This window comes from Blennius ocellaris (assembly GCF_963422515.1).
Source record: "Blennius ocellaris genome assembly, chromosome: 11".
NCBI classification, from domain to species: Eukaryota; Metazoa; Chordata; class Actinopteri; order Blenniiformes; family Blenniidae; genus Blennius; species Blennius ocellaris.
Window position 1 is genome coordinate 3,663,746 of NC_137660.1, and position 26,796 is coordinate 3,690,541.

At 48.4% G+C, this 26,796-nt stretch overlaps 1 protein-coding gene across 1 annotated transcript in view; it reads left to right on the top strand.

Annotated features, from left to right (window-relative positions):
• Positions 1–26,796, top strand: part of nfatc3b (nuclear factor of activated T cells 3b) — a 76,479-nt gene that overhangs the window by 42,563 nt on the left and 7,120 nt on the right. Inside the window, exons 4-5 of the mRNA XM_080504212.1 lie at positions 18,263–18,425; positions 23,752–23,951. Coding sequence (XP_080360338.1) covers positions 18,263–18,425; positions 23,752–23,951 — 363 coding nt within the window. The remainder of the gene's footprint in view (positions 1–18,262; positions 18,426–23,751; positions 23,952–26,796) is intronic.

A 26,796-nucleotide genomic window follows, 5' to 3' on the forward strand; every position in this document is an offset into this window, starting at 1 on the left:
GTTTTTAGGTTTCAGTATCAATCCAATTGGTTGTTTTTAGGATAAACATCCTGACCCCCGAGATTAGGTTTCCGCACTAAGTCCATTGGTTAAGTTTGGGTTTAGGACCGGTTTACAAACCCAAATTACCTTCCCCATGCAGTTAGGTTTAGGCAATAGGCCACTTGGTTAAGTTTGGGATTAGGATCACATTGTAACACCAGATAACCTCCCCCCGACGTTTAAGTTTTTACGCACTAGTCCAGTTGATTATGTTTAGGACTCGAATCCGGATAGGGTGTATCCCCAAATATCCTATCCCACAAAGTTAAGTTTAGGCATCTAGCCAATTGATTAAATTTGATACCTAGATAGTACTCCCACTTTCCTTTTTTCTGGGGGGAGGCCGAACTGAAGATGTGAGGACCTGTTCCGGTTCACCACATCTCCTGCCGGTTCGGGCATTCATCCTGCCTCCTCCTTTCCCCTGGAAAGGGGATGGTGAGGAGGTTGAACGAAAGAAAAAGGTCTTCAGACGTTATCATGCTATGTTTGTTTTATTTACATTCTATTTACATTTTACCATTCCTCCCATCCCTCCTCGGGTCCCCAGGGAGTAATGTCTCAGTCCTTTTCATTTAATCCATTTGGAAATCTCGCGTTAAGTCTCTCGATCCATTGATGCTCCGCTCTCTTCCTCTGCCCCGTGGTCCATTCTGGATCATGTTCCAACCCAAATGTCCTTAAATTCCTTTTCCCATGCCGCCAAAAGTGTCTTACCACGTGTGTGTCACTTTTGTTGTTGGTATCGATGTTGTATATGTGATTCTTCCGGCGTGCCGCTATTGATTGCCCTGTTTCCCCCACGTACTGTGCCTTACACCTTTTGCATTTAATTAAATAGACGCAATTCCGTGTTCCAAGTGGGAAATTTCGAGGCAGCTGGTACGTTAATGATGTTTTCCTATTTTTTGCCGTCTGCGGGTTCCAAAGTTTTCCCTTTTTGTCCTCCATGGGTCTCAGTTCCGCCCTCACCAAAATGTCCTTCAGGTTTGGGTTCTTCTTGTATGCTGAGATCACTTTGAACTCTTGTCCCAGTCGTGTCCCCCCCATTATGGTTTTAAAGTTTCCTTTAATCGTCCTCTGCAACCTTTGCGCTGTTCCTGAATATGTAGTAATAAATTGTATTACTTTTTGGTTCCCCCGTTCTTCTCTTGTCTCTTGTGCCTCCGATACCTCCCGACACACCGCCCTCAGACACGCCCGTGAATAACCCCTTTCCCGCAGTGCCTGAAATAATATTTTTGTCGCTTCCACCATATCACATTTCCGGGAGCATATCTTCTTGAATCTTACCAGCTGGGATTTTATTATCCCCCGGAACACATGTTTCGGGTGGAAGCTCTCCCTGTGTAGTAGCGCGTGTGCATCCGTTGGTTTAAAGTGTACCTTTGTGCTTAGCACCCCTGTTACATCAAAGTCCCGGTCCTTGAATATTAGCATGTCCAAAAAACTGATTTCCTTAGCTTGTATCTGGGGAGTGATTTTAATGAGGGGGTGGTGACTGTTCAGGATTTGGGTGAAAACCGTGAATTCTTCAGGTGCGTGTGTCCATATCCCAAAAATGTCATCCAGGAAACGGAAATACTGCATCGGGGTTTTGTCGCATTTTTTGAGCGCTGTATCCTCCCAGTCCGCCATGTAAATATTTGCATAGGCCGGCGCAAACCGCTTCCCCATCGCTGTGCCTTTTAACTGGAGGTAGTATTTTCCGTCAAATGTAAAATCATTTTTTGTCAGGCTTAGTTCCAACAGTTCCAGTATATCCTCATCCGATCTGTTTGGGTCCGGATTGTCCCGGAACCCCTTTTTTACTGCCGCCATCCCTAGCCGTGTGTCAATGTTTGTATATAGACTTTTTATATCTATCGTAAATAGAATACAGGGGTCCTGTACCCTTATTCTGCAAATTTTGTCCAGATAGTCCGGCGTGTCTTTTATGTAGCTTGTGTGTATTTTCGACAGCGTGTTCAGAAAGAAGTTGATGTATTCTGCGACCTCGTAGCTCTCACTACCGCAATCCGACACAATTGGACGCCCCTGCGGTATCTTGTGTGGAATCGTCCACTCTTCCGGGGGTTTATGAATCTTGGGGAGAAGATAAAAATATCTTTCTCGTGGGACTTTCTGCCCCTTTAAGTATGTTTGTACAATTTGTTCTGTCCATTATGACTGTGCTACTTCCCTAGTCCACGGGTTTTATTATTATTGCTTTGTCATCCCGTAATTCCGCCAATGCTCTTAATTCCCCCCAGGATAGATTAGGTTGATGTTTTTCCTGCTGTAATTGTCTGGCGGCCTGTCTATCCAATATCAGCAAGTTTAATAGTTCTGAGGGCAATTTTTCCGGGCTTGGTTCCCATCGGGATTTTGGCATAAATGGCGTGGTATTTGTATCTGTGTTCTCTTCAAAATACACCCGTAGTTTTAGCTGCCTGTGATAAGCTGCAAGCTGAGGCGCCAATTGTGTCCGAGTCTCAACCCCTGTTGTTTTGACCGGTATAAATGAGAGTCCTTTTTTAAGTATCTCCGTTTGATCTTTTGTTAGAACGAAATGGTTTGACAAGTTAATGATCCCTTTACCCGGGTGCCTCCTTGGGGCCTTCCTTATTCTAAAAAAGCTTCCCAGTGCTCCCACATCCTGACCCCCGGGCCTGGTGTCCAGTGTATGTTGTCCCTTTCCATCTCAAAGTCACTTGTCTTCAATCGTGGAATGTGTACGATCTCTCGTGCAATTAGATAGTTTGTCGATTAGCGTGACCGTTCTATGCCCGGTAAGTTTTTTGCAAAATTTATCGTCGCCACTAACACCCTTGTCTGTGGGAAGGCCACCCACGCTACCCGTATCATTTCCGCAATCACCTGCTTCTGAATTGAGGGAACCCGATGTGTACGATTGTTGATCCCAACTGAGAGTATTATATGTGAGACCTCATCGGACCTCACTGTGTTGTGGGTCAGCATGTGTTTCATGTGTACAAATTTTGCCCTGGAAAACAATCCACTTGACCTTCCATACCTGATTTCCGGTAGCCACCCCACATTTGAGTCCCCTATTATCAGTATTCTTCAATTAGGTTTAGGGTTAGGGTTAGGATTAGGATAGGGCGTCAATAACCTGTCTCGTGAAATTAGGTTTAGGTATTTAGTTCAATTGGTTAAGTTTAGTATCTTTAAGAATCAGGATAGAGTGTCAAATAACCTTAGGTTAAGTTTGTGTCCCAACTTAGTAAATTAGGGATAGGGTGTAACCCCGATTCCCAGATTTAAGGTTTAGATTTAAACATTTTCCGCCAATTAATTAGTTTTTGGATAAGGTATCAATATCCCACCTGGGTTAGGTTTCCACCCGAGGTCCATTGTTTAAATATAATATTAAGATCTGGATAGCGTGTCCCTCCCCTTCTATAAATTCAGAGTTTTCTATGAGTATTATTACCATTGGTTGGGTTTAAGCTAACCATCCTGATCCCCGGGGCTAGGTTTCCGTACTAAGTCCATCGGTTACGTTTGGGATTTTTTAGAACTGGTTTGTAAAACCCAAATGTCCTTCCCCACGTAGTTCATTTTAGGCAATAAGCCACTTGGTTATGTTTAGTTTTTAAGATTTTTTTTGTTAAAACCAGATACCCTATCCCCCAATGTTAGGTTTTTTTTGGCCCCTCGCCTAGTTGATTATGTTTAAGACTCAAATCAGGATAAGGTGCATCCCCGGATATCTTACCCCACAAGGTTTAAGGTATCAAGTTTACTGGTTAAATTTGACCCTTGATAGTACTCCCACTCCCCTTCTCTTCCGGGGGAGGTTGAATTGAAGATGTGAGGGCCTGTTCGGGTTACCCACATCTCCTGCCAGTTCGGGCATTAATCCTCCCTTCCCCTTTTTTTTGGGAGAGGGGATAGTGAGGAGGCTGAGCGAAAAAAAAGGCTTTAGACGTTTATCATGCTATGTTGTTTTTTTAATTCACATTCTATTTACATTTTGCCTTCTCTTCCCTCCCATCCCTTCTCGGATCCCCAGGGAATCAGGTCTCAGTCCTTTTCATCAAGTCCGTTTGGAAATCTCACGTTCAATCTTTCAATCCATTGATGTCCATTGAGAGTCCTTTTTTTAATTACCTCCGTTTGGTCTTTTGTTCGGACTAGATGATTTGATAGGTTAATGATCCCCTTATCCGGGTGCCTCCTGGGGGCTTTCTTTATCCTAAAAAAGTCTCCCAGTGCCCCCACATCTTGACCCCCGTGCTCTGTGTCCAATGTATATTGTCCCTTTCTGTTTCAAAGTCAACGGTCTTTAGTCGTGGGATTTGTACATTCTCCCGGGCCATCAGCTAATTTAGTGTCGACAGACGTGACCGTTCTATCCCTGGTAAGTCTTTTGTGAAATTTATCGTTGGTACTAATACCCTTGCCTGTGGGAAGGCTGCCCGTGCTCCCCGTATCATTCCCGCCATCACCTGTTTCTGGATTAAGGGAACCCGATGTGTACGATTATTGATCCCAACTGATATTATTATGTGCGAGACCTCATCGGACCCCACCGTATTCTGGGTTAGCATATGCTTCATATGCACGAACTTTGCCCCTGGATAGCAATCCACTTGGACCCTTCTGTCCCTTATTTTTGGTAGCCGCCCGACATTTGAGTCCCCTATTATTAGTATTTCTCATTCCGGATTCAGGTGCCAATTATCCATTTTGTTGCACCCATCCCCATGGATGGTTCTCAAGGGGTTGTGCTCCTCTTCCTCCGGCCCCATCGATGTTGCTGCATCTCCTAGGTCATCCTCCCCTGTCCCCCATGCTGATGGATTTCCCAGTTCCCTTCCTGGGGCCTCCTGGGAGTCTCGCAGCGCCGAGGACCCATGTTCTTCTTCCTGGTCCCAGGTCTGTCGGGTTGGCTCTGATCTTCTTACTCCTCCCTCAGGGGAGGTTTTTTCGGGGGCCCTCTCCCCTTCCTCTTCCGGATCCGCAGTCGCCCCAGTGAGATCCAGTATTCCCACTTTCTTCGGGGGTGCGTTCCTCTCCGGTGAAGTCGCCGGTCTCTTTGGGGCAGTTCGTGCTGTCTCCTCTTGGTCCCCCCGAAGTTGGTCTTGGATTTCTCTTTGTGCCTCAGCAATCACTGTTGCCTCGGGGTGCTTTAGATCGTGCCTCGCCCATCTAGCTGCAACCAGCACGTTGCGATCCAAGCTGGGAATCCTCATCTCTTGTAGCTGGGCGAGGGAGTCTTTCTTTATCCGGTGGTAGTGTTCTTTAAGGTATTCGATTGTTGTGCGTGCCCAATTCTCCGCCGTACTAGATTGCATCAGGTCTGTAAAGACCGTCGGGAACGCTGGCTTAATATGCCACGTTAAATTTTCCCTAATCCAAGTGATCATACGCGGCATTGGTTGGTGGGCGGCTGCTGCAATCCGACTCAGGTGGTGGTGACTTTTTAAGTACCTCGCACATGCCTTTGTTGGGGCTCTAAACTCTTGAGTCGCTGGTCGATACATTTCTCTCTTCTCTTCTCTTGCTATTTTCGTTATCCTGTTCTAATGTCACGATGCCGCCGTCCCGAGGGAGGAGAAGAAAAAACAGACAGGGAAGAGGAACAGATGAGTGGCTATTTCTGGAATTATGGGAAGTTTGTCGGTCCGCTTTTTAAGGCTCAGGCTATCAATCGGAGTAAAGCACTATCTCAGTAACTCCCCCCTCCCTGTCCTTCCGGACTAGGCAGTTTGGTGTAGGAAGCTAGGGGCAAGGCACGGGCTGTCGCACTTCGTTTACAGAACTTCCCTCTTCCAAAACCACATCATCCAACGGCCAGATCCCATTTATCGCTCTCCATTATCCCATCGGCACTTTATCTTACATAATCTCTCCGTCTGTAGGTGTCGTTTATTCTTTTTCCGGTGTGTATCCTTATTCTGTACCGTATTTTCCACACTATAAGGCACCGGATTATAAGGCGCACCTACATTGATTGACATAATTTACAACTTTGTTCACATATAAGGCGCACCGCATTATAAGGCGCATGGAATAGACCAGTGGTCAGCAACCTTTATAGCTCAAAGCCATTAGGTTACATTTTCCACTGATTCTAACACCCAGAGAGGTGCACACCCTTTATTTTGATAGTCCTACCTGCAGCCTATGCCAGGAGGACACTACACACAAAACCTTCTTCACTGCTGGTTGACAACTTACAACTACCGGTAATAAACTAAACTACATGAACTAAGCAACAAAAACACAACACAACACAATTATTACCGACACCACAAACCAAATAGAACCCCCAATAATTGCATTTAAAACACCACAAACAGAAACTCCCATAATTCATTGCAGCTATCGGCTGCACTGAGGAGCTCAGGATGCAAGGCATGATGGGAATTCATGTTTTGTGTTGTTGGAGGTTATTGTGGGTTGTTGTTGGGCTTGGTGTTGTGTTGATTGTGTTTATGTGTTTTTGTTCCCCAGTTTAGGGAGTAATTATTTCATCTAGTTTATTTTGGTTTGTTAGAATGTTGGTGTTCAACCATGAGTGATGAAGGTGTGGTGTGGAGTGTCGTCCGCTCTGAAGATCCGGTTGAGAAGTTAGAGTTGTCAAAATAAAAGCTTCTGGTTGTTCAGCTGTCAAATAGCAGTCTCAAGTAGAACACTTCTTCCATATATAAGGTGCACCAGGTTATAAGGTGCACTGGCAGCTTTTGAGAAAATTTGAGGTATTTAGGTGCCTTATAGTGCGGAAAATACGGTACTTGATTTTCCTCCCCTTTTGTTCTTTTATATTTATTATTATGTTCCCCCCATTGAGGTTTTGTCGTCCTTTTGGTTATTGTGATCTAGTCCCTCTTTTCATTTTTCTATTTTTGTTGTGTCAGATATCCTGCCCGTGCCTCCCTCCTCCATGTTCCCGCCGAGACCTCTCTTCCATTCTCCCCCCAAAAAGTTGTCTAATCCAAACACAAGAATCCACCCATGGATTCGGGTCAGACTCAATCCCACACCTGTCCTGTGGCTTGATTCCATAGAGGAGCGTCCTAACCGCCCGAGCTAATTCCTTGGTTAAAACGCTTCCTAAAGTTTTTTTTAAAAAACATTTAGGTTCTACCGTATTATGTTTTAAATAAGTAGCAAGTTTTTTTTTATTTTTGGGAAATTATTTTGTGTTTGCTGCAGCATTTTTGTAAACAAACTAAATTTTCAGAACATCATCATCAGTTGTGCACCTCGGGGTCATTGAGTGTTTCGGCCATTACCACAAGACACTCTCACCCAAGGGAGGCCCCTCCAGGATTGATCAAGCCCCGGAGTATGTCCTGTTGCCAATTTGTAATAAAAATGTATTTTGATTTATTATTTAACAGTCTAATTTTTGATGGAAAACAATGTCCTCCACTAAATCAGCATGATTATTTATAATTATCATTCAGTTCCCATGGTTCTGCCAAGCAGAATTAAGAATGGTCTTCCTTCTCGCGTTTTTAAATGCTTCTTCCTCACCCAGCCCAATCGGGACCAGCCTCGTTTCTCCGGTGCCTTCCCTCCTGGACGGGCTAGGAGCTTCAGGACCAGTCGAGATACACTCTGCCTTCCCCACTCCCAGAAGCCTCACAGAAGAGAGAGGATATAAAGACCTCCCTCTCCACTGGATTGGTTCATTGGTTCATTGGTTGGTTACTGCGAGGTGCAGTTACTGCGAGGTCTGGCTGCTACTTAATGACCTCCACCTGTGTCGATTTAGGCTCTCCACATCTCCTCATCCCCTGAGTACGAAGACCAGGGAGGCAGAACTAAGGAGGAGGGAGCCTGTTCGGGCTTGAACCTCACCCCCTGCCGGTTCGGGCATTTTGCCCTAACCCCCCACTCCACCCGTCATCATCGGGGAAGAGGGGCAAGGAGAGCGAAAAACACCCCCCAATCAAAGTAAGTTAGGTTTAGGCACTAAGCCAATTGGTTAAGTTTAGGATTAGGATCAGGATAGGGTGTAAACCCACATATCCTGTCCCACCAAATTAGGTTTAGGCACTAAGCCAAATGGTTAAGTTTAGGATTAGGATCAGGATAGGCCGTCAATAATCTGCCCTACGACATTAGGTTTAGGCACCCATTCACTTGGTTAAGTTTAGGATTCGGATCAGGCTGGGGCATCCATAATCTGCCACACGAAGTTAGGTTTAGGCACCAATTCGGGATAGGGTGTAACCCTCACTCCAAGATTTTAGGGTTTAGGTTTAAGCATTTTAAGTTAATTGATTAGGGTTAGGATTAGGATTAAGATAAGGTGTCTATACCCCGCCGAGGTTAAGTTTAGGCCCTAGATCAATTGGTTAGGTTCAAGATCCGGATAGGGTGTCAATTCCATTCTAAAATTTGGGGTTTTTAGGTTTCAGTATCAATCCAATTGGTTGTTTTTAGGATAAACATCCTGACCCCCGAGATTAGGTTTCCGCACTAAGTCCATTGGTTAAGTTTGGGTTTAGGACCGGTTTACAAACCCAAATTACCTTCCCCATGCAGTTAGGTTTAGGCAATAGGCCACTTGGTTAAGTTTAGGATTAGGATCACATTGTAACACCAGATAACCTCCCCCCGACGTTTAAGTTTTTACGCACTAGTCCAGTTGATTATGTTTAGGACTCGAATCCGGATAGGGTGTATCCCCAAATATCCTATCCCACAAAGTTAAGTTTAGGCATCTAGCCAATTGATTAAATTTGATACCTAGATAGTACTCCCACTTTCCTTTTTTCTGGGGGGAGGCCGAACTGAAGATGTGAGGACCTGTTCCGGTTCACCACATCTCCTGCCGGTTCGGGCATTCATCCTGCCTCCCCCTTTCCCCTGGAAAGGGGATGGTGAGGAGGTTGAACGAAAGAAAAAGGTCTTCAGACGTTATCATGCTATGTTTGTTTTATTTACATTCTATTTACATTTTACCATTCCTCCCATCCCTCCTCGGGTCCCCAGGGAGTAATGTCTCAGTCCTTTTCATTTAATCCATTTGGAAATCTCGCGTTAAGTCTCTCGATCCATTGATGCTCCGCTCTCTTCCTCTTCCCCGTGGTCCATTCTGGATCATGTTCCAACCCAAATGTCCTTAAATTCCTTTTCCCATGCCGCCGAAAGTGTCTTACCACGTGTGTGTCACTTTTGTTGTTGGTATCGATGTTGTATATGTGATTCTTCCGGCGTGCCGCTATTGATTGCCCTGTTTCCCCCACGTACTGTGCCTTACACCTTTTGCATTTAATTAAATAGACGCAATTCCGTGTTCCAAGTGGTACATTTCGAGGCAGCTGGTACGTTAACGATGTTTTCCTATTTTTTGCCGTCTGCGGGTTCCAAAGTTTTCCCTTTTTGTCCTCCATGGGTCTCAGTTCCGCCCTCACCAAAATGTCCTTCAGGTTTGGGTTCTTCTTGTATGCTGAGATCACTTTGAACTCTTGTCCCAGTCGTGTCCCCCCCATTATGGTTTTAAAGTTTCCTTTAATCGTCCTCTGCAACCTTTGCGCTGTTCCTGAATATGTAGTAATAAATTGTATTACTTTTTGGTTCCCCCGTTCTTCTCTTGTCTCTTGTGCCTCCGATACCTCCCGACACACCGCCCTCAGACACGCCCGTGAATAACCCCTTTCCCGCAGTGCCTGAAATAATATTTTTGTCGCTTCCACCATATCACATTTCCGGGAGCATATCTTCTTGAATCTTACCAGCTGGGATTTTATTATCCCCCGGAACACATGTTTCGGGTGGAAGCTCTCCCTGTGTAGTAGCGCGTGTGCATCCGTTGGTTTAAAGTGTACCTTTGTGCTTAGCACCCCTGTTACATCAAAGTCCCGGTCCTTGAATATTAGCATGTCCAAAAAACTGATTTCCTTAGCTTGTATCTGGGGAGTGATTTTAATGAGGGGGTGGTGACTGTTCAGGATTTGGGTGAAAACCGTGAATTCTTCAGGTGCGTGTGTCCATATCCCAAAAATGTCATCCAGGAAACGGAAATACTGCATCGGGGTTTTGTCGCATTTTTTGAGCGCTGTATCCTCCCAGTCCGCCATGTAAATATTTGCATAGGCCGGCGCAAACCGCTTCCCCATCGCTGTGCCTTTTAACTGGAGGTAGTATTTTCCGTCAAATGTAAAATCATTTTTTGTCAGGCTTAGTTCCAACAGTTCCAGTATATCCTCATCCGATCTGTTTGGGTCCGGATTGTCCCGGAACCCCTTTTTTACTGCCGCTATCCCTAGCCGTGTGTCAATGTTTGTATATAGACTTTTTATATCTATCGTAAATAGAATACAGGGGTCCTGTACCCTTATTCTGCAAATTTTGTCCAGATAGTCCGGCGTGTCTTTTATGTAGCTTGTGTGTATTTTCGACAGCGTGTTCAGAAAGAAGTTGATGTATTCTGCGACCTCGTAGCTCTCACTACCGCAATCCGACACAATTGGACGCCCCTGCGGTATCTTGTGTGGAATCGTCCACTCTTCCGGGGGTTTATGAATCTTGGGGAGAGGATAAAAATATCTTTCTCGTGGGACTTTCTGCCCCTTTAAGTATGTTTGTACAATTTGTTCTGTCCATTATGACTGTGCTACTTCCCTAGTCCACGGGTTTTATTATTATTGTTTTGTCATCCCGTAATTCCGCCAATGCTCTTAATTCCCCCCAGGATAGATTAGGTTGATGTTTTTCCTGCTGTAATTGTCTGGCGGCCTGTCTATCCAATATCAGCAAGTTTAATAGTTCTGAGGGCAATTTTTCCGGGCTTGGTTCCCATCGGGATTTTGGCATAAATGGCGTGGTATTTGTATCTGTGTTCTCTTCAAAATACACCCGTAGTTTTAGCTGCCTGTGATAAGCTGCAAGCTGAGGCGCCAATTGTGTCCGAGTCTCAACTCCTGTTGTTTTGACCGGTATAAATGAGAGTCCTTTTTTAAGTATCTCCGTTTGATCTTTTGTTAGAACGAAATGGTTTGACAAGTTAATGATCCCTTTACCCGGGTGCCTCCTTGGGGCCTTCCTTATTCTAAAAAAGCTTCCCAGTGCTCCCACATCCTGACCCCCGGGCCTGGTGTCCAGTGTATGTTGTCCCTTTCCATCTCAAAGTCACTTGTCTTCAATCGTGGAATGTGTACGATCTCTCGTGCAATTAGATAGTTTGTCGATTAGCGTGACCGTTCTATGCCCGGTAAGTTTTTTGCAAAATTTATCGTCGCCACTAACACCCTTGCCTGTGGGAAGGCCACCCGCGCTACCCGTATCATTTCCGCAATCACCTGCTTCTGAATTGAGGGAACCCGATGTGTACGATTGTTGATCCCAACTGAGAGTATTATATGTGAGACCTCATCGGACCTCACTGTGTTGTGGGTCAGCATGTGTTTCATGTGTACAAATTTTGCCCTGGAAAACAATCCACTTGACCTTCCGTACCTGATTTCCGGTAGCCACCCCACATTTGAGTCCCCTATTATCAGTATTCTTCAATTAGGTTTAGGGTTAGGGTTAGGGTTAGGATTAGGATAGGGCATCAATAATCTGTCTCGTGAAATTTGGTTTAGGTATTTAGTTCAATTGGTTAAGTTTAGTATCTTTAAGAATCAGGATAGAGTGTCAAATAACCTTAGGTTAAGTTTGTGTCCCAACTTAGTAAATTAGGGATAGGGTGTAACCCCGATTCCCAGATTTAAGGTTTAGATTTAAACATTTTCCGCCAATTAATTAGTTTTTGGATAAGGTATCAATATCCCACCTGGGTTAGGTTTCCACCCGAGGTCCATTGTTTAAATATAATATTAAGATCTGGATAGCGTGTCCCTCCCCTTCTATAAATTCAGAGTTTTCTATGAGTATTATTACCATTGGTTGGGTTTAAGCTAACCATCCTGATCCCCGGGGCTAGGTTTCCGTACTAAGTCCATCGGTTACGTTTGGGATTTTTTAGAACTGGTTTGTAAAACCCAAATGTCCTTCCCCACGTAGTTCATTTTAGGCAATAAGCCACTTGGTTATGTTTAGTTTTTAAGATTTTTTTTGTTAAAACCAGATACCCTATCCCCCAATGTTAGGTTTTTTTTGGCCCCTCGCCTAGTTGATTATGTTTAAGACTCAAATCAGGATAAGGTGCATCCCTGGATATCTTACCCCACAAGGTTTAAGGTATCAAGTTTACTGGTTAAATTTGACCCTTGATAGTACTCCCACTCCCCTTCTCTTCCGGGGGAGGTTGAATTGAAGATGTGAGGGCCTGTTCGGGTTACCCACATCTCCTGCCAGTTCGGGCATTAATCCTCCCTTCCCCTTTTTTTTGGGAGAGGGGATAGTGAGGAGGCTGAGCGAAAAAAAAGGCTTTAGACGTTTATCATGCTATGTTGTTTTTTTAATTCACATTCTATTTACATTTTGCCTTCTCTTCCCTCCCATCCCTTCTCGGATCCCCAGGGAATCAGGTCTCAGTCCTTTTCATCAAGTCCGTTTGGAAATCTCACGTTCAATCTTTCAATCCATTGATGTCCATTGAGAGTCCTTTTTTTAATTACCTCCGTTTGGTCTTTTGTTCGGACTAGATGATTTGATAGGTTGATGATCCCCTTATCCGGGTGCCTCCTGGGGGCTTTCCTTATCCTAAAAAAGTCTCCCAGTGCCCCCACATCTTGACCCCCGTGCTCTGTGTCCAATGTATATTGTCCCTTTCTGTTTCAAAGTCAATGGTCTTTAGTCGTGGGATTTGTACATTCTCCCGGGCCATCAGCTAATTTAGTGTCGACAGACGTGACCGTTCTATCCCTGGTAAGTCTTTTGTGAAATTTATCGTTGGTACTAATACCCTTGCCTGTGGGAAGGCTGCCCGTGCTCCCCGTATCATTCCCGCCATCACCTGTTTCTGGATTAAGGGGACCTGATGTGCACAATTATTGATCCCAACTGATATTATTATGTGCGAGACCTCATCGGACCCCACCGTATTCTGGGTTAGCATATGCTTCATATGCACGAACTTTGCCCCTGGATAGCAATCCACTTGGACCCTTCTGTCCCTTATTTCTGGTAGCCGCCCGACATTTGACTCCCCTATTATTAGTATTTCTCGTTCCGGATTCAGGTGCCAATTATCCATTTTGTTGCCCCCATCCCCATGGATGGTTCTCAAGGGGTTGTGCTCCTCTTCCTCCGGCCCCATCGATGTTGCTGCATCTCCTAGGTCGTCCTCCCCTGTCCCCCATGCTGATGGATTTCCCAGTTCCCTTCCTGGGGCCTCCTGGGAGTCTCGCAGCGCCGGAGGACCCATGTTCTTCTTCCTGGTCCCAGGTCTGTCGGGTTGGCTCTGATCTTCTTACTCCTCCCTCAGGGGGGGTTTTTTCGGGGGCCCTCTCCCCTTCCTCTTCCGGATCCGCAGTCGCCCCAATGGGATCCCGTCTTCCCACTTTCTTCGGGGGTGCGTTCCTCTCCGGTGAAGTCGCCGGTCTCTTTGGGGCAGTTCGTGCTGTCTCCTCTTGGTCCCCCCGAAGTTGGTCTTGGATTTCTCTTTGTGCCTCAGCAATCACTGTTGCCTCGGGGTGCTTTAGATCGTGCCTCGCCCATCTAGCTGCAACCAGCACGTTGCGATCCAAGCTGGGAATCCTCATCTCTTGTAGCTGGGCGAGGGAGTCTTTCTTTATCCGGTGGTAGTGTTCTTTAAGGTATTCGATTGTTGTGCGTGCCCAATTCTCCGCTGTACTAGATCGCATCAGGTCTGTAAAGACCGTCGGGAACGCTGGCTTAATATGCCACGTTAAATTTTCCCTAATCCAAGTGATCATACGCGGCATTGGTTGGTGGGCGGCTGCTGCAATCCTACTCAGGTGGTGGTGACTTTTTAAGTACCTCGCACATGCCTTTGTTGGGGCTCTAAACTCTTGAGTCGCTGGTCGATACATTTCTCTCTTCTCTTCTCTTGCTATTTTCGTTATCCTGTTCTAATGTCACGATGCCGCCGTCCCGAGGGAGGAGAAGAAAAAAACAGACAGGGAAGAGGAACAGATGAGTGGCTATTTCTGGAATTATGGGAAAGTTTGTCAGTCCGCTTTTTAAGGCTCAGGCTACCAATCGGAGTAAAGCACTATCTCAGTAACTCCCCCCTACCCTGTAGGAAGCTAAGGGCAAGGCACGGGCCGTCGCACTTCGTTTACAGAACTTCCCTCTTCCAAAACCACATCATCCAACGGCCAGATCCCATTTATCGCTCTCCATTATCCCATCGGCACTTTACTTTATTTACGTCTGTAGCTGTCGTTTATTCTTTTTCCGTGTGGTTCGGTTTCTTTTTCCGGACTTGATTTTCCTCCCCTCTGTTTTATTATGTTCCCCCATTGAGGTTTATAAAGCAGTATCTCAGTAACTCCCCCCACCCTGTCCTTTCGGACTCGGCGGTTTGGTGTAGGAAGTTAAGGGCAAGGTACGGGCCGTCGCAATTCGTTTATCGAACTTCCCCCATCTTCAACCGGCCTAATCCCATTTGTCTTTTTTCTTTTTCCGGTGTGTATCCTTATTCCGTACTTGATTTTCCTCTCCTTTATTTTATTATTATGTTCCTCCATTGAGGTTTTGTTGTCCTTTTGTCCGTGCTTTTTGGTTATTTTGATCTCGTCCCTTTTTTGTTGTGTGTCAAATATCCTCCCGTGTTTCCCTTCCTCCCTGTTCCTGCCGAGACCTCTCCTCCATTCTCCCCCCCAAAAATTGTCCAATCCAACCACAGAAAAACCACCCATGGACTTGGGCCAGATTCAAACCCACGTCTATCCATGACTTAACTCCACAGAGGAGCGTCCTTACTGCCTGAGCTAATTCCCTGGTTAAAAATGCTTCCTAAAGTTTGTGGGTTTTTTTAAACATTTAGGTTCTACCGTATTATGTTTTAAATAAGTAGCAAGTTTTTTTTTATTTTTTGGAAATTATTTTGTGTTTGCTGCAGCATTTTTGTAAAACTAAATTTCCAGGACATCAATCATCAGTTGTGCACCTCGGGGTCATTGAGTGTTTCGGCCAATACCACAAGACACTCTCACCCAAGGGAGGCCCCTCCAGGATTGATCAAGCCCCGGAGTATGTCCTGTTGCCAATCCAAAACAAGTTTTTTGGGGGTTTTAGAGTTTTTTTATTTTTTCTCATATATTTTGGTTTTATTTATTTGTTTTTGTTTTATTAATTATTTTATTTTTATAGTTCATCTTATTTTTTATTTTTATTTTGTTCGGTTCTCCCCCTCCCCCCTTTTTTAAGAAAGAGTCGTGTCATGCACATGGACTTGTAGTATGTGTGAGGCTATTCCTCATAGAGAACCGAGCCACGATCAAGGTCCTGCCGCTCTGGACCACCACACCCTGCGTCCTGTTCCTAGAATCGGAACCCAGGGGGGCCGCATACTTACTTCCTGATCAGCATGGACCACTTGTTGACGCCGTTAGGTTACCATGGTCCAGCCAGGCAGGGTTGAGAATGGTCTTCCTCTTCAAGTTTAGCCGGCTCCCCCCGACCCAATCGGGACCAGCCCCGTATTCCGGTGCCTTCCCTCTTGGTCGAGCTCGAAGCGTCAGGACCAGCTGAGATAAGCTCCGCCTTCCTGAACGTCTCTGAGAGCTTCCACCCCCTCCTGATCCCCCCCCCCAGATCACCTTCCTGATCCCAAATCGGATCCCTGCAAGAAAAAACTCCTCTGGTGTTCCATACAACGCACGACCCCCAAGAGGAATGATTCAGTGACTCACCTCCAAAAATGATTGGATTCATCACTGAACAATTCATCAGGCAGCCTGCTTCACCAGGTCGCTCTCCCTGCTACCCTCCTCACCCTTGGTACACCCTCCCTTACTTTTTTGAGCTTACTTAGAAGTCCCTCCCTTCCCCTTTTTGATGATCATTTTATTTTTCCATTGCGACTTTTAAATCTTTATTTTTTTATCATTTCTGTAGAAAAATGATTTGTTCAATTCCTCCCACCAATGGGACGTTTGTTCTCCATCTACTTCCTGTATCTCCAGGGCGCCAAGGACCTCCCCTAGCACCGTAGTGGTTAATTGGCTTGCTACCTTTTTGTCCCTTCAGTCTTTTATCCGAGTCTCATCCGTTGCCCTCATTCCTTGATTTGTGTTTTGTTAATTTCGGAGGCCATTTATTTTGATCCGTCACCCAGAGAGAGAGAAAAAAAAACTATATATACACACACACACACACCCTGGGAGACTGAAGTCTTTTTAGCCCTCGATTAATTGAATGAAAAAAACGGATTCCATCCCCTAGTTAGGTTTCAACCAGGGACCCTATGAACCCCTACCTGCTTTTTCAGATGCCCAATCCACCGAGCTAAATCCCCACCCATAAAACCAGCCTATGTTTTTGTATGACCTACCTAATTTAGGTTTAGGATCAGGATAGGGTGTAAATATCCTGCCCCACGAAGTTAGGTTAAGGCACTAAGTCAGTTGGTTAGGTTTAGGATTTAGGGTTAGGGTTAGGGTTAGGGTCTAACCCTAACCCTAACCCTTCACTCATTCCCTGCAAACTCACACCTTCTGGAACAATCCTGACATTCTGCAAAAAAAGAAACCAATAAACTTCACAAGATGACAAAACAAGGGAATGAGAAACTTGAAACGAGTGTGGATAGGGGTGTGCGGGTAGGTGTGTGTAAGTGTCTGCGTGTGTTTGTGTGTGTGGGGGGGCGGTGAATGTGAGCATGGGTGTATGTGCGTGTGGGGGTGTGTATTCTATATATAAGTATGGGTGTCGTCTTATGTGAGTATGTGGGGGGGGGGGGGGGGGTCTACGCTCCCTAGCCGCTGGCCTCCGACCGGGCTCGTGCTGGGCCATGCGGGTCTTAGACTCTGCTCTTCGGCCGTCGGGTGGGGTGGGGGGGCTTCCTGCCCGGGTCCTCTTGTGGTGCCTTGTCGGAGTGGGTGTTGGTCCCCGTGTTCCAGGCCGGCCACTTGGGGGTGGGGCGGGGTGGCGCGGGGGGTCCAGCTGGGCTAAGTCCTAGCGACGGGGGGACCTTCTCCCTCTCAGCCCCCCCTACCTTACCTCACCTTACCTCATTCAACAATAGGGGCCAGTGGACAGGGCCTAGGGTGGGGGGGCCAGGCCACTTAACTGTGGTCTGCCCCTCCCCCGACTTTGCGCCGCCCACAATTTTAACTACACTTAGTCACGCAGGGTCTTGAGGGGATCAGCTGGCTTTCGGGGTTCTGCCGCTGGGCAGCGGTAGAACGTCCCCCCCCCCCCCCCCCCCCCCGCTACCCCTCAGTTTTAAACTGCACCCTAGACACACACATTGCACCACCTCTTCAAAACACAAATACACACCTCTACCCCACAGGGTGGAGGGGGGGGGGCTCCCCCCAGAACCTCCCGCTGTGGTCCCGCCGTGTTCCGGAGTGAGTGCGGCTGGCGTACTCATGGCGCGCTAGCTCGGGCGTGGCACCTCCGGGTGGCTGGGTAGTGGTCCTCCCTCCCTATTCACAGTTGGATTGGTGGAGGACGAGATCCCGTAGTGGCCTGGTGGGGGCCTGGCTGGTGAGTGGGGGGCACCCCCCCCCAACCAAATAAATGTATGTACGTATGTCTGTATATATGTATGTCTGTGTGTGTATGTGTCTGTGTCTGTGTCTGTGTGTGTGTGTGTGTGTGTGTGTGTGTGTGTGTGTGTGTCTGTGTCTGTGTCTGTGTCTGTGTCTGTGTCTGTGTCTGTGTCTGTGTGTGTGTGTGTGTGTGTGTGTGTGTGTGTGTGTGTGTGTGTGTGTGTGTGTGTGTGTGTGTGTGTGTGTGTGTGTGTGTGTGTGTGTGTGTGTGTGTGTGCTTGGGTGTGCTTGGGTGTGGGTGGGCTGGGATTAGGTGATGGGGGGGGACTTGGGACTCCTGGGGGTTGGAGGGTGGCTCCAAGGATTAGGGTTAGGGTTAAGTTTAGGATTAGGGTTAAGGTTAGGTTTAGGATTAGGGTTAGGGTTAAGTTTAGGATTAGGGTTAAGGTTAGGTTTAGGATTAGGGTTAGGGTTAAGGCTAAGATTAGGGTCCAGAGAGTGACTGAGCTCTGATGATGGCAGCAGGGTTAGGGTTAAGGTTCGGGTTAGGGTTAAGTTAGGGTTAAGGTTAGGGTTAAGGCTAAGATTAGGGTCCAGAGAGTGACTGAGCTCTCATGATGTCACCAGCGGTCACAGTGACCAGGTCCTGATGGGGGTCTGATGTGTTGTTGGGTCTCCAGGGCCTCGTCGCCGCCCCCCCTCCACTGGCCCCTCCCCAGCCAGTATGAGGCGTGTGAGCTGAAGCTGGAGGTCCAGCCCAGGTCCTACCACCGAGCGCACTACGAGACGGAGGGCAGCCGAGGATCCATCAAGGCGGCGACCGGAGGTCACCCCGTCATCAGAGTGAGGCTCTTGTAGGAACTTCCTGACACCTTGAGCTGGACGTCACCCTGAATGACGAGACGCTAGTCTGGATCCGTCACTTTGCTTAGAGGAAATATTCTACATGAAGACAACACAGCTGGTGAAGCTCATGTCTGGTTTTACTGCACAGACAAATATTATGTTCAGTTTGCTTTTATGCCGTTCACGTCATCATTTAATGGCATTGAAGCTGTTTTTAGGGGTTTTTAACAGTTTGATTGATTTAGCTATTTAAGCTCCTTTTTTTTTTTTATCTTTTTTTGCAGCAACTTTAGTAGTTTTGACTATTTTATTATATTTTTGCTGTTTTTACTATTGCAGGCATTTTTAGACCATTTAGCCATTTTTTATATTTTTTTATTTTTCCTTTTTGGGCGTCCTCCTGCTGTTCTATTACCTTCATTGTTCCTGCAGACTGTCCTCGGTGTCTGCAGGAACCATGAAGGTAATAGAACAGCAGGGGGAGGACAGTCTGCAGGAACCATGAAGGTGATAGAACAGCAGGGGGGGAGGACAGTCTGCAGGAACCATGAAGGTGATAGAACAGCAGGGGGAGGACAGTCTGCAGGAACAATGAAGGTGATAGAACAGCAGGGGGGGTACAGTCTGCAGGAACCATGAAGGTGATAGAACAGCAGGGGGAGGACAGTCTGCAGGAACAATGAAGGTAATAGAACAGCAGGGGGAGGACAGTCTGCAGGAACAATGAAGGTAATAGAACAGCAGGGGGAGGACAGTCTGCAGGAACAATGAAGGTAATAGAACAGCAGGGGGGACAGTCTGCAGGAACAATGAAGGTAATAGAACAGCAGGGGGAGGACAGTCTGCAGGAACAATGAAGGTGATAGAACAGCAGGGGGAGGACAGTCTGCAGGAACAATGAAGGTAATAGAACAGCAGGGGGAGGACAGTCTGCAGGAACAATGAAGGTAATAGAACAGCAGGGGGAGGACAGTCTGCAGGAACAATGAAGGTGATAGAACAGCAGGGGGAGGACAGTCTGCAGGAACAATGAAGGTAATAGAACAGCAGGGGGAGGACAGTCTGCAGGAACAATGAAGGTAATAGAACAGCAGGGGGAGGACAGTCTGCAGGAACAATGAAGGTAATAGAACAGCAGGGGGGACAGTCTGCAGGAACAATGAAGGTAATAGAACAGAAGGGGGAGGACAGTCTGCAGGAACAATGAAGGTAATAGAACAGCAGGGGGGACAGTCTGCAGGAACAATGAAGGTAATAGAACAGCAGGGGGAGGACAGTCTGCAGGAACAATGAAGGTAGTAGAACAGCAGGGGGAGGACAGTCTGCAGGAACAATGAAGGTAATAGAACAGCAGGGGGAGGACAGTCTGCAGGAACAATGAAGGTAATAGAACAGCAGGGGGACAGTCTGCAGGAACAATGAAGGTAATAGAACAGCAGGGGGAGGACAGTCTGCAGGAACAATGAAGGTGATAGAACAGCAGGGGGAGGACAGTCTGCAGGAACAATGAAGGTAATAGAACAGCAGGGGGAGGACAGTCTGCAGGAACAATGAAGGTAATAGAACAGCAGGGGGAGGACAGTCTGCAGGAACAATGAAGGTAATAGAACAGTAGGGGGGAGAACAGTCTGCAGGAACATCCATCCATCCATACATTGACTACCGCTTTATCCGGGGCCGGGTCGCGGAGGCAGCAGTCTGAGCAGAGTTGCCCAGACTTCCCTCACCCCAGACTCTTCCTCCAGCTCCTCCGGTGGCACCCCAAGGTGTTCCCAGGCCAGCCGAGAGACATAGTCCCTCCAGCGTGTCCTGGGTCTGCCCCGAGGCCTCCTACCGGAGGGACATGATGGAACACCTCCCTCGGGAGGCGTCCGGGGGGCATCCGAAATAGATGCCCGAGCCACCTCAGCTGGCTCCTCTGGATGTGGAGGAGCAGCGGCTCTACTCCGAGCTCCTCCCTGGTGGCTGAGCTCCTCCCCCTATCTCTAAGGGTGACTGAGCTCCTCCCTCTATCTCTAAGGGTGACTGAGCTCCTCACCCTATCTCTAAGGGTGACTGAGCTCCTCACCCTATCTCTAAGGGTGACTGAGCTCCTCACCCTATCTCTAAGAGTGACTGAGCTCCTCACCCTATCTCTAAGGGTGACTGAGCTCCTCCCCCTATCTCTAAGGGTGACTGAGCTCCTCACCCTATCTCTAAGGGTGACTGAGCTCCTCACCCTATCTCTAAGGGTGACTGAGCTCCTCCCCCTATCTCTAAGAGTGACTGAGCTCCTCACCCTATCTCTAAGGGTGACTGAGCTCCTCACCCTATCTCTAAGGGTGACTGAGCTCCTCACCCTATCTCTAAGGGTGACTGAGCTCCTCACCCTATCTCTAAGGGTGACTGAGCTCCTCACCCTATCTCTAAGGGTGACGCCCAGCCACCCTACGGAGGAAGCTCATTTCAGCCGCTCATATCCAGGATCTCGTTCTTTCGGTAATGACCCATAGTTCATGACCAGAGGTGAGGGTAGGAACGAAGATCGACCGGTAAATCGAGAGCTTGGTCTTTTGGCTCAGCTCCTTCTTCACCACGACGGACCGATACAACGTCCGCATAACTGCAGACGCTGCACCGATCCGCCTGTCGATCTCACGCTCCATCTTTCCCCCACTCGTGAACAAGACCCCAAGATACTTGAACTCCTCCACCTGTGACAAGGGCACTCCACCGACCTGGAGGGGGCAAGCCACCTTTTTATGGTCGAGAACCATGGCCTCGGATTTAAAGGTGCTGATCTTCATCCCAGCTGCTTCACCGGCTGTGAACCGTGTCAGTGCACGCTGAAGGTCCAGGCTTGATGGGGCCAACAGAACCACATCCTCTGCAAATAGCAGAGATGAGATCCTGTGGTCCCCACACTGGACCCCCTCCAGTCCCCGGCTGTGCCTAGAAATTCTGTCCATGTAAGTAATGAACAGAACCGGTGATAAAGGACACCCCTGCCGGAGGCCAACGTGCACTGGGAACAGGTCCGACTTACTGCCGGCAATGCGAACCAAACTCCTGCTCCGGGAATACAAGGACCGAACAGCCCTTAACAAAGGGCCCCGGACTCCATACTCCCGGAGCACCCCCCACAGGACATCTCGGGGGACGCGGTCGAACGCCTTCTCCAGATCCACAAAACACATGTGGACTGGTTGGGTGAACTCCCACGAACCCTCAAGCACCTGGTGGAGAGTATAGAGCTGGTCCAGTGTTCCACCACCAGGAGAACCTGGTGGAGGGTATAGAGCTGGTCCAGTGTTCCACCACCAGGAGAACCTGGTGGAGGGTATAGAGCTGGTCCAGTGTTCCACCATCAGGAGAACCTGGTGGAGGGTATAGAGTTGGTCCAGTGTTCCACCACCAGGACGAAAACCGCATTGTTCCTCTTAAATCCGAGGTTCGACTAACGGTCCGACCCTCCTCTCCAGTACCCTGGAATAGACTTTCCCGGGGAGGCTGAGGAGTGTGATCCCTCTGTAGTTGGAACACACCCTCTGATCCCCCTTCTTAAAGAGAGGGACCACCACCCCGGTCTGCCAGTCCAGAGGTACTGTCCCCGCCCGCCACGCGATGTTGCAGAGACGAGTCAGCCACGACAGTCCCTGCACATCCAGAGACTTAAGGAACTCTGGGCGAATCTCATCCACTCCCGGTGCCTTGCCACCGAGGAGCTTCACAACAACCTCGGTGACTTCAGCTTGGGAAAGCTGAAGTCACCGAGGTTGACAGTCTTATGTTTTGACAGTTTCAACACACAAGACAGTGTGTTGCAGAGTAATGATGTATCAATACTCTTCACCACTAGAGGGCAGCACAGAACTTTGCCGGTGAAATGTAAAGTGACAGACGTCAGTGTGGTTCATCTCCACCTCCTGCTACCATCTTGTATCAAAGTACTGTGTCAGTGACAGTGATGGAGAAGTTTTTGAAAAGGAAGAATGTGAACCAGGATCTCAGCTCTTCATCCATCAGGTCCAGGTTTCACACTGAGGGAGGCACTATTAAAAAAAGTCCTTGCTTTCTGGATTTACTGGATTCCTGTTGATCAAACTTTGATGAGAAAGACTTTATATTGTTAATAGAGGCTACAGAGTTTCACATTTTAACATTTTCAGGTGGTGGTGTGACTCCAGAGTTTTCCAAAGACAAAAGTGTGTCTTGGGTCAAAAAGGTAGAAAATCACTGACATCAAGGACTCCTCGTTGCTCTCACAAGTGTGTTTTGGTCGCAGTGTGAAATAAACCACATTGAGCCAGTGACGGTCCGTCACACAGACCAGCACCGGGCCATGTGGATTCTCTGGATCAGATCACACAAAGCAGGCTGAGACCAGCAAGGCTGCAGCAAGGCCTTGTGGGTAACAGACACCAGCAGGTTATTCCTGGTGTCACATTCTCATGCCACTGCTGCGATTCCTGCGGGGTGACGCAGCAAACACCTGACCCCTCCAGGGGCTGGTCTGCTGGGGTTTAGGCCTTTCTTTCTTTCTTTGTGGGGCCACAAGGTGGAAACGTAGTCCAGGTGGGGCCACAAGGTGGAAACGTAGTCCAGGTGGGGCCACCACCAGTTTACCTGTTCACTAACTGTCAGTGATGGAGGAGAAAAGAGGAATGAATCCACTGACGTTTGTGGAACTGTGATAGTGATGACCAACAGTTCCATTTGGACCACAAACGTCCCTGAGCAAGACCCTTGGCCTCCTTCAGACAAATGTTACTTTTATTTTCTACTCTTCAAAACTGGGTTTTTGATTTGAAGTTCTTGTTAGTTTTGTAGGATTGTGTACAAGCTCGCAGCAGAGCTCCAGAAGTCATGACTACCTGACACCTGGCCTTAAAAGAAAGTCCTGGAACCCTTTAGGTTTTTGTTCTGCTTGTGTTTTAGTGGTAAAGCCTGAGGGTGACTTTGTCTCTGCCTTGTGTAGCATTGAGTCTTAACATCCACTTGAACTCAAACCAAGTGTGTATTCAGACACATGGCAGTAAAAGAGGAGCAAATTCAATTTAAAAATACTCATAATGTTATTTTGACAAAGTTATTGTCCGGACTGGAGAGAAAAATGAAATAACATCCCGTAGAAACAGAAGAAACTCCGTCAGGTCCAGTGAAACACAGAGCATGATAACCTCTACCAATATGGGATTCAAATGCAATCCTGGACTAATGCCCCCCGAGTGGTGACCCTTAACCCTCAGATTGGAAGTCGGTGTTTTCTGGCCGTCGGTGTCCAACCAGCTTCCAGGTCGTCATGACGACCAGCAGGATCTGACCACTGGGTTTCTCTCCGCAGCTCAATGGATTCAGTGAGCAGCCGCTCAGGCTGCTGCTCTTCATCGGCACGGCGGACGACCGCCACCTCCGCCCTCATTCCTTCTACCGGGTGCACCGGGTCACCGGCAAAACCGTGGCCACCGCCTGCCAGGAGAAGGTCCTGGGGGGCACCAAGGTGCTGGAGCTCCCCCTGCTCCCCGAGGACAACATGTCCAGCAGGTACTGACAGCACACTGCTGGTTGGGGGGCTGTTTCACTTGGGGGGCTGGTGGGGGTCTGGTGGGGGACTGGTGGGGGACTGGTGGGGACTGGTGGGGGACTGGTGGGGGGCTGGTGGAGGACTGGTGGGGACTGGTGGGGGGCTGGTGGGGGTCTGGTGGAGGACTGGTGGGGGTTGGTGGGGGACTGGTAGGGGACTGGTGGAGGACTGGTGGGGGTTGGTAGTGGACTGGTGGGGGCTGGTGGAGGACTGGTGGGGGGCTGGTGGAGGACTGGTGGGGGTTGGTGGGGGGCTGGTGGGGGACTGGTAGGGGACTGGTGGAGGACTGGTGGGGGTTGGTAGTGGACTGGTGGAGGACTGGTGGGGGCTGGTGGAGGACTGGCGCGGGCTGGTGGAGGGCTGGTGGGGGACTGGTGGGGGTTGGTGAGGGACTGGTGGAGGACTGGTGGGGGGCTGGTGGAGGGCTGGTGGGGACTGGTGGAGGGCTGGTGGGGGGCTGGTGGGGACTGGTGGAGGACTGGTGGGGACTGGTGGGGGTCTGGTAGGGGACTGGTGGGGACTGGTGGGGGGCTGGTGGGGATTGGTGGGGGCTGGTGGGGGACTGGTGGAGGGCTGGTGGGGATTGGTGGGGGTCTGGTGGGGGGTCAGGTGGGGATTAGTGGGGGCTGTTCTGCTCCATTCCACTTTTTGGACCAAAAGGCATCATTAAGATCCAAACACTGGTCTGAAGGCTCTAAGTTGAGAGATGAAAGTGTTCACAGTGGTTCTCCAGGTTTCAGGAGCAGAAAAGGACGAACTAAGTTCTCCTGCTGTGGAAATCTGTTGAAATGTCCGTATGATAAAGCATCTGGATGCAGTGACTCCACCAGAGAGAACACATGTTCAATGGTTGCTGGTAAATAAAAAAGTGCAGACCCTCAAGTCATAACATTTGATCATCTAAATAAGGTGAGTGGTGTGACCTTTGACCCTGGAGGTGAGGACACAAGCTCTCCTGTGGGCCTAATGACATATGAAGCAACGCAAAAGCTGCGTGTCTCTTTTGTACTCCTTGATATGTTTACCTAAGACTTTGTTTTGAGTTAAGCTGTGAAGGTTTCATGGGCAAGATGAGTGTGTACCAATATGGACGAAAATCAGTTCATGGTTCAGACGATGCAAGCAGTGAACAGTATGAGGCACAGATTGAGATGAAGATGAACTTAAATGAAATAAAAATAAATAGTCAGATCGCAATAGTAATAAAAATAATCAAGAACAAGCATATTAATAACATTTATGATTAAAGATTACTTGAAAAAGGTTTATAGGAAGTATTAGGCTGCGTTCCCGCTTTTTGTGCTGAGGTGGTTTGTACGTCTCACTGAAAAAGTTGTGGATGGTACAGAAGCACTGCGACCACTGGCTAGGATTCCCTCCACCCCTCTGCAGAGTACTGAGGTACCGAGGTGCTGAGGTACCGAGGTGCTGAGGTACTGTGGTGCTGAGGTACTGAGGTGATGAGGTGCTGAGGTACTGTGGTACTGAGGTTCTGAGGTACTGAGGTACTGAGGTACCGAGGTACTGAGGTGATGAGGTTCTGAGGTACTGAGGTACTGTGGTACTGAGGTGCTGAGGTACTGAGGTACTGAGGTACTGAGGTACTGTGGAACTGAGGTACTGAGGTACTGAGGTACTGAGGTACTGTGGAACTGAGGTACTGAGGTACTGTGGAACTGAGGTGATGAGGTACTGAGGTACTGAGGTACTGAGGTACTGTGGAACTGAGGTACTGTGGAACTGTGGTACTGTGGAACTGTGGAACTGTGGAACTGAGGTACTGAGGTACTGAGGTACTGTGGAACTGAGGTACTGAGGAACTGAGGTTGCTGTTGTTGTTTACATGCGCTGCTCTGCACTCTCTGGTTGCTTTGGAGGAGCTTCATCAGGAGGAGGAGGAGCTTCAGCAGGAGCTCCTCCTCTCAGGAACAGGAGGAGCTTCAGGAGGAGGAGCTTCAGGAGGAGGAGCTTCAGGAGGAGCTGGACGCTGCTGTTCACAGTGAGAAACTTTAACCTGAGTAGCAAGAGAAGGACTTGACGGCTGCTTCATGTTCTTCTCTGGTCGTCTCCCAGTCGTTCACAACCCCGTCTACATTTGACCCTACTTCCTGTTGTGGGACCAGAGACAGGGGAGGTCCTGTGGGACCAGAGGACCAGAGACAGGGGAGGTCCTGTGGGACCAGAGGACCAGAGACAAGGGAGGTCCTGTGGGACCAGAGGACCAGAGACAAGGGAGGTCCTGTGGGACCAGAGGACCAGAGACAAGGGAGGTCCTGTGGGACCAGAGGACCAGAGACAGGGGAGGTCCTGTGGGACCAGAGACAGGGGTCTGTTAGACGATCTCACAGAAATTAAAAGAGAGAAAAACGAGTCCTTCACACTCCTGGTCTCCCGAAGCGTCGCAAAAAAGGCAATCCTCATGAACTGGAAATCCAAAAGTAATCTGAATATAAAGTTATTTAAAAAGTTACTCCTAGACCACATCACTCTGGAGACAATGTCTTGTAGGAAACATCAGTTGGTACAATTTGAGTTGACATGGTCCCCAATAATTAAATACACCACTTGGGTGGTTGGCGGCTCTGTGGTCTGGGTGGGGGGGGGGGGGGGGGGGGTGCTGTGAGGGAATTGTGGGGGGGTCTGCTCTGGGTTGGGGGTGGTTCTGCCGGGGCTGGCGGGTGTGGAGCTTGGGGGCCTTGGGGGCTGGTGGGGGTGCCTGCGGGGGTGGGTCCTGCCTCTGCCTCCCTCCCCCTGCTGGGGCAGGGTTGGCCTCTGCTGCCTTGCTCCGGGTCTGCCTTGCTTCCG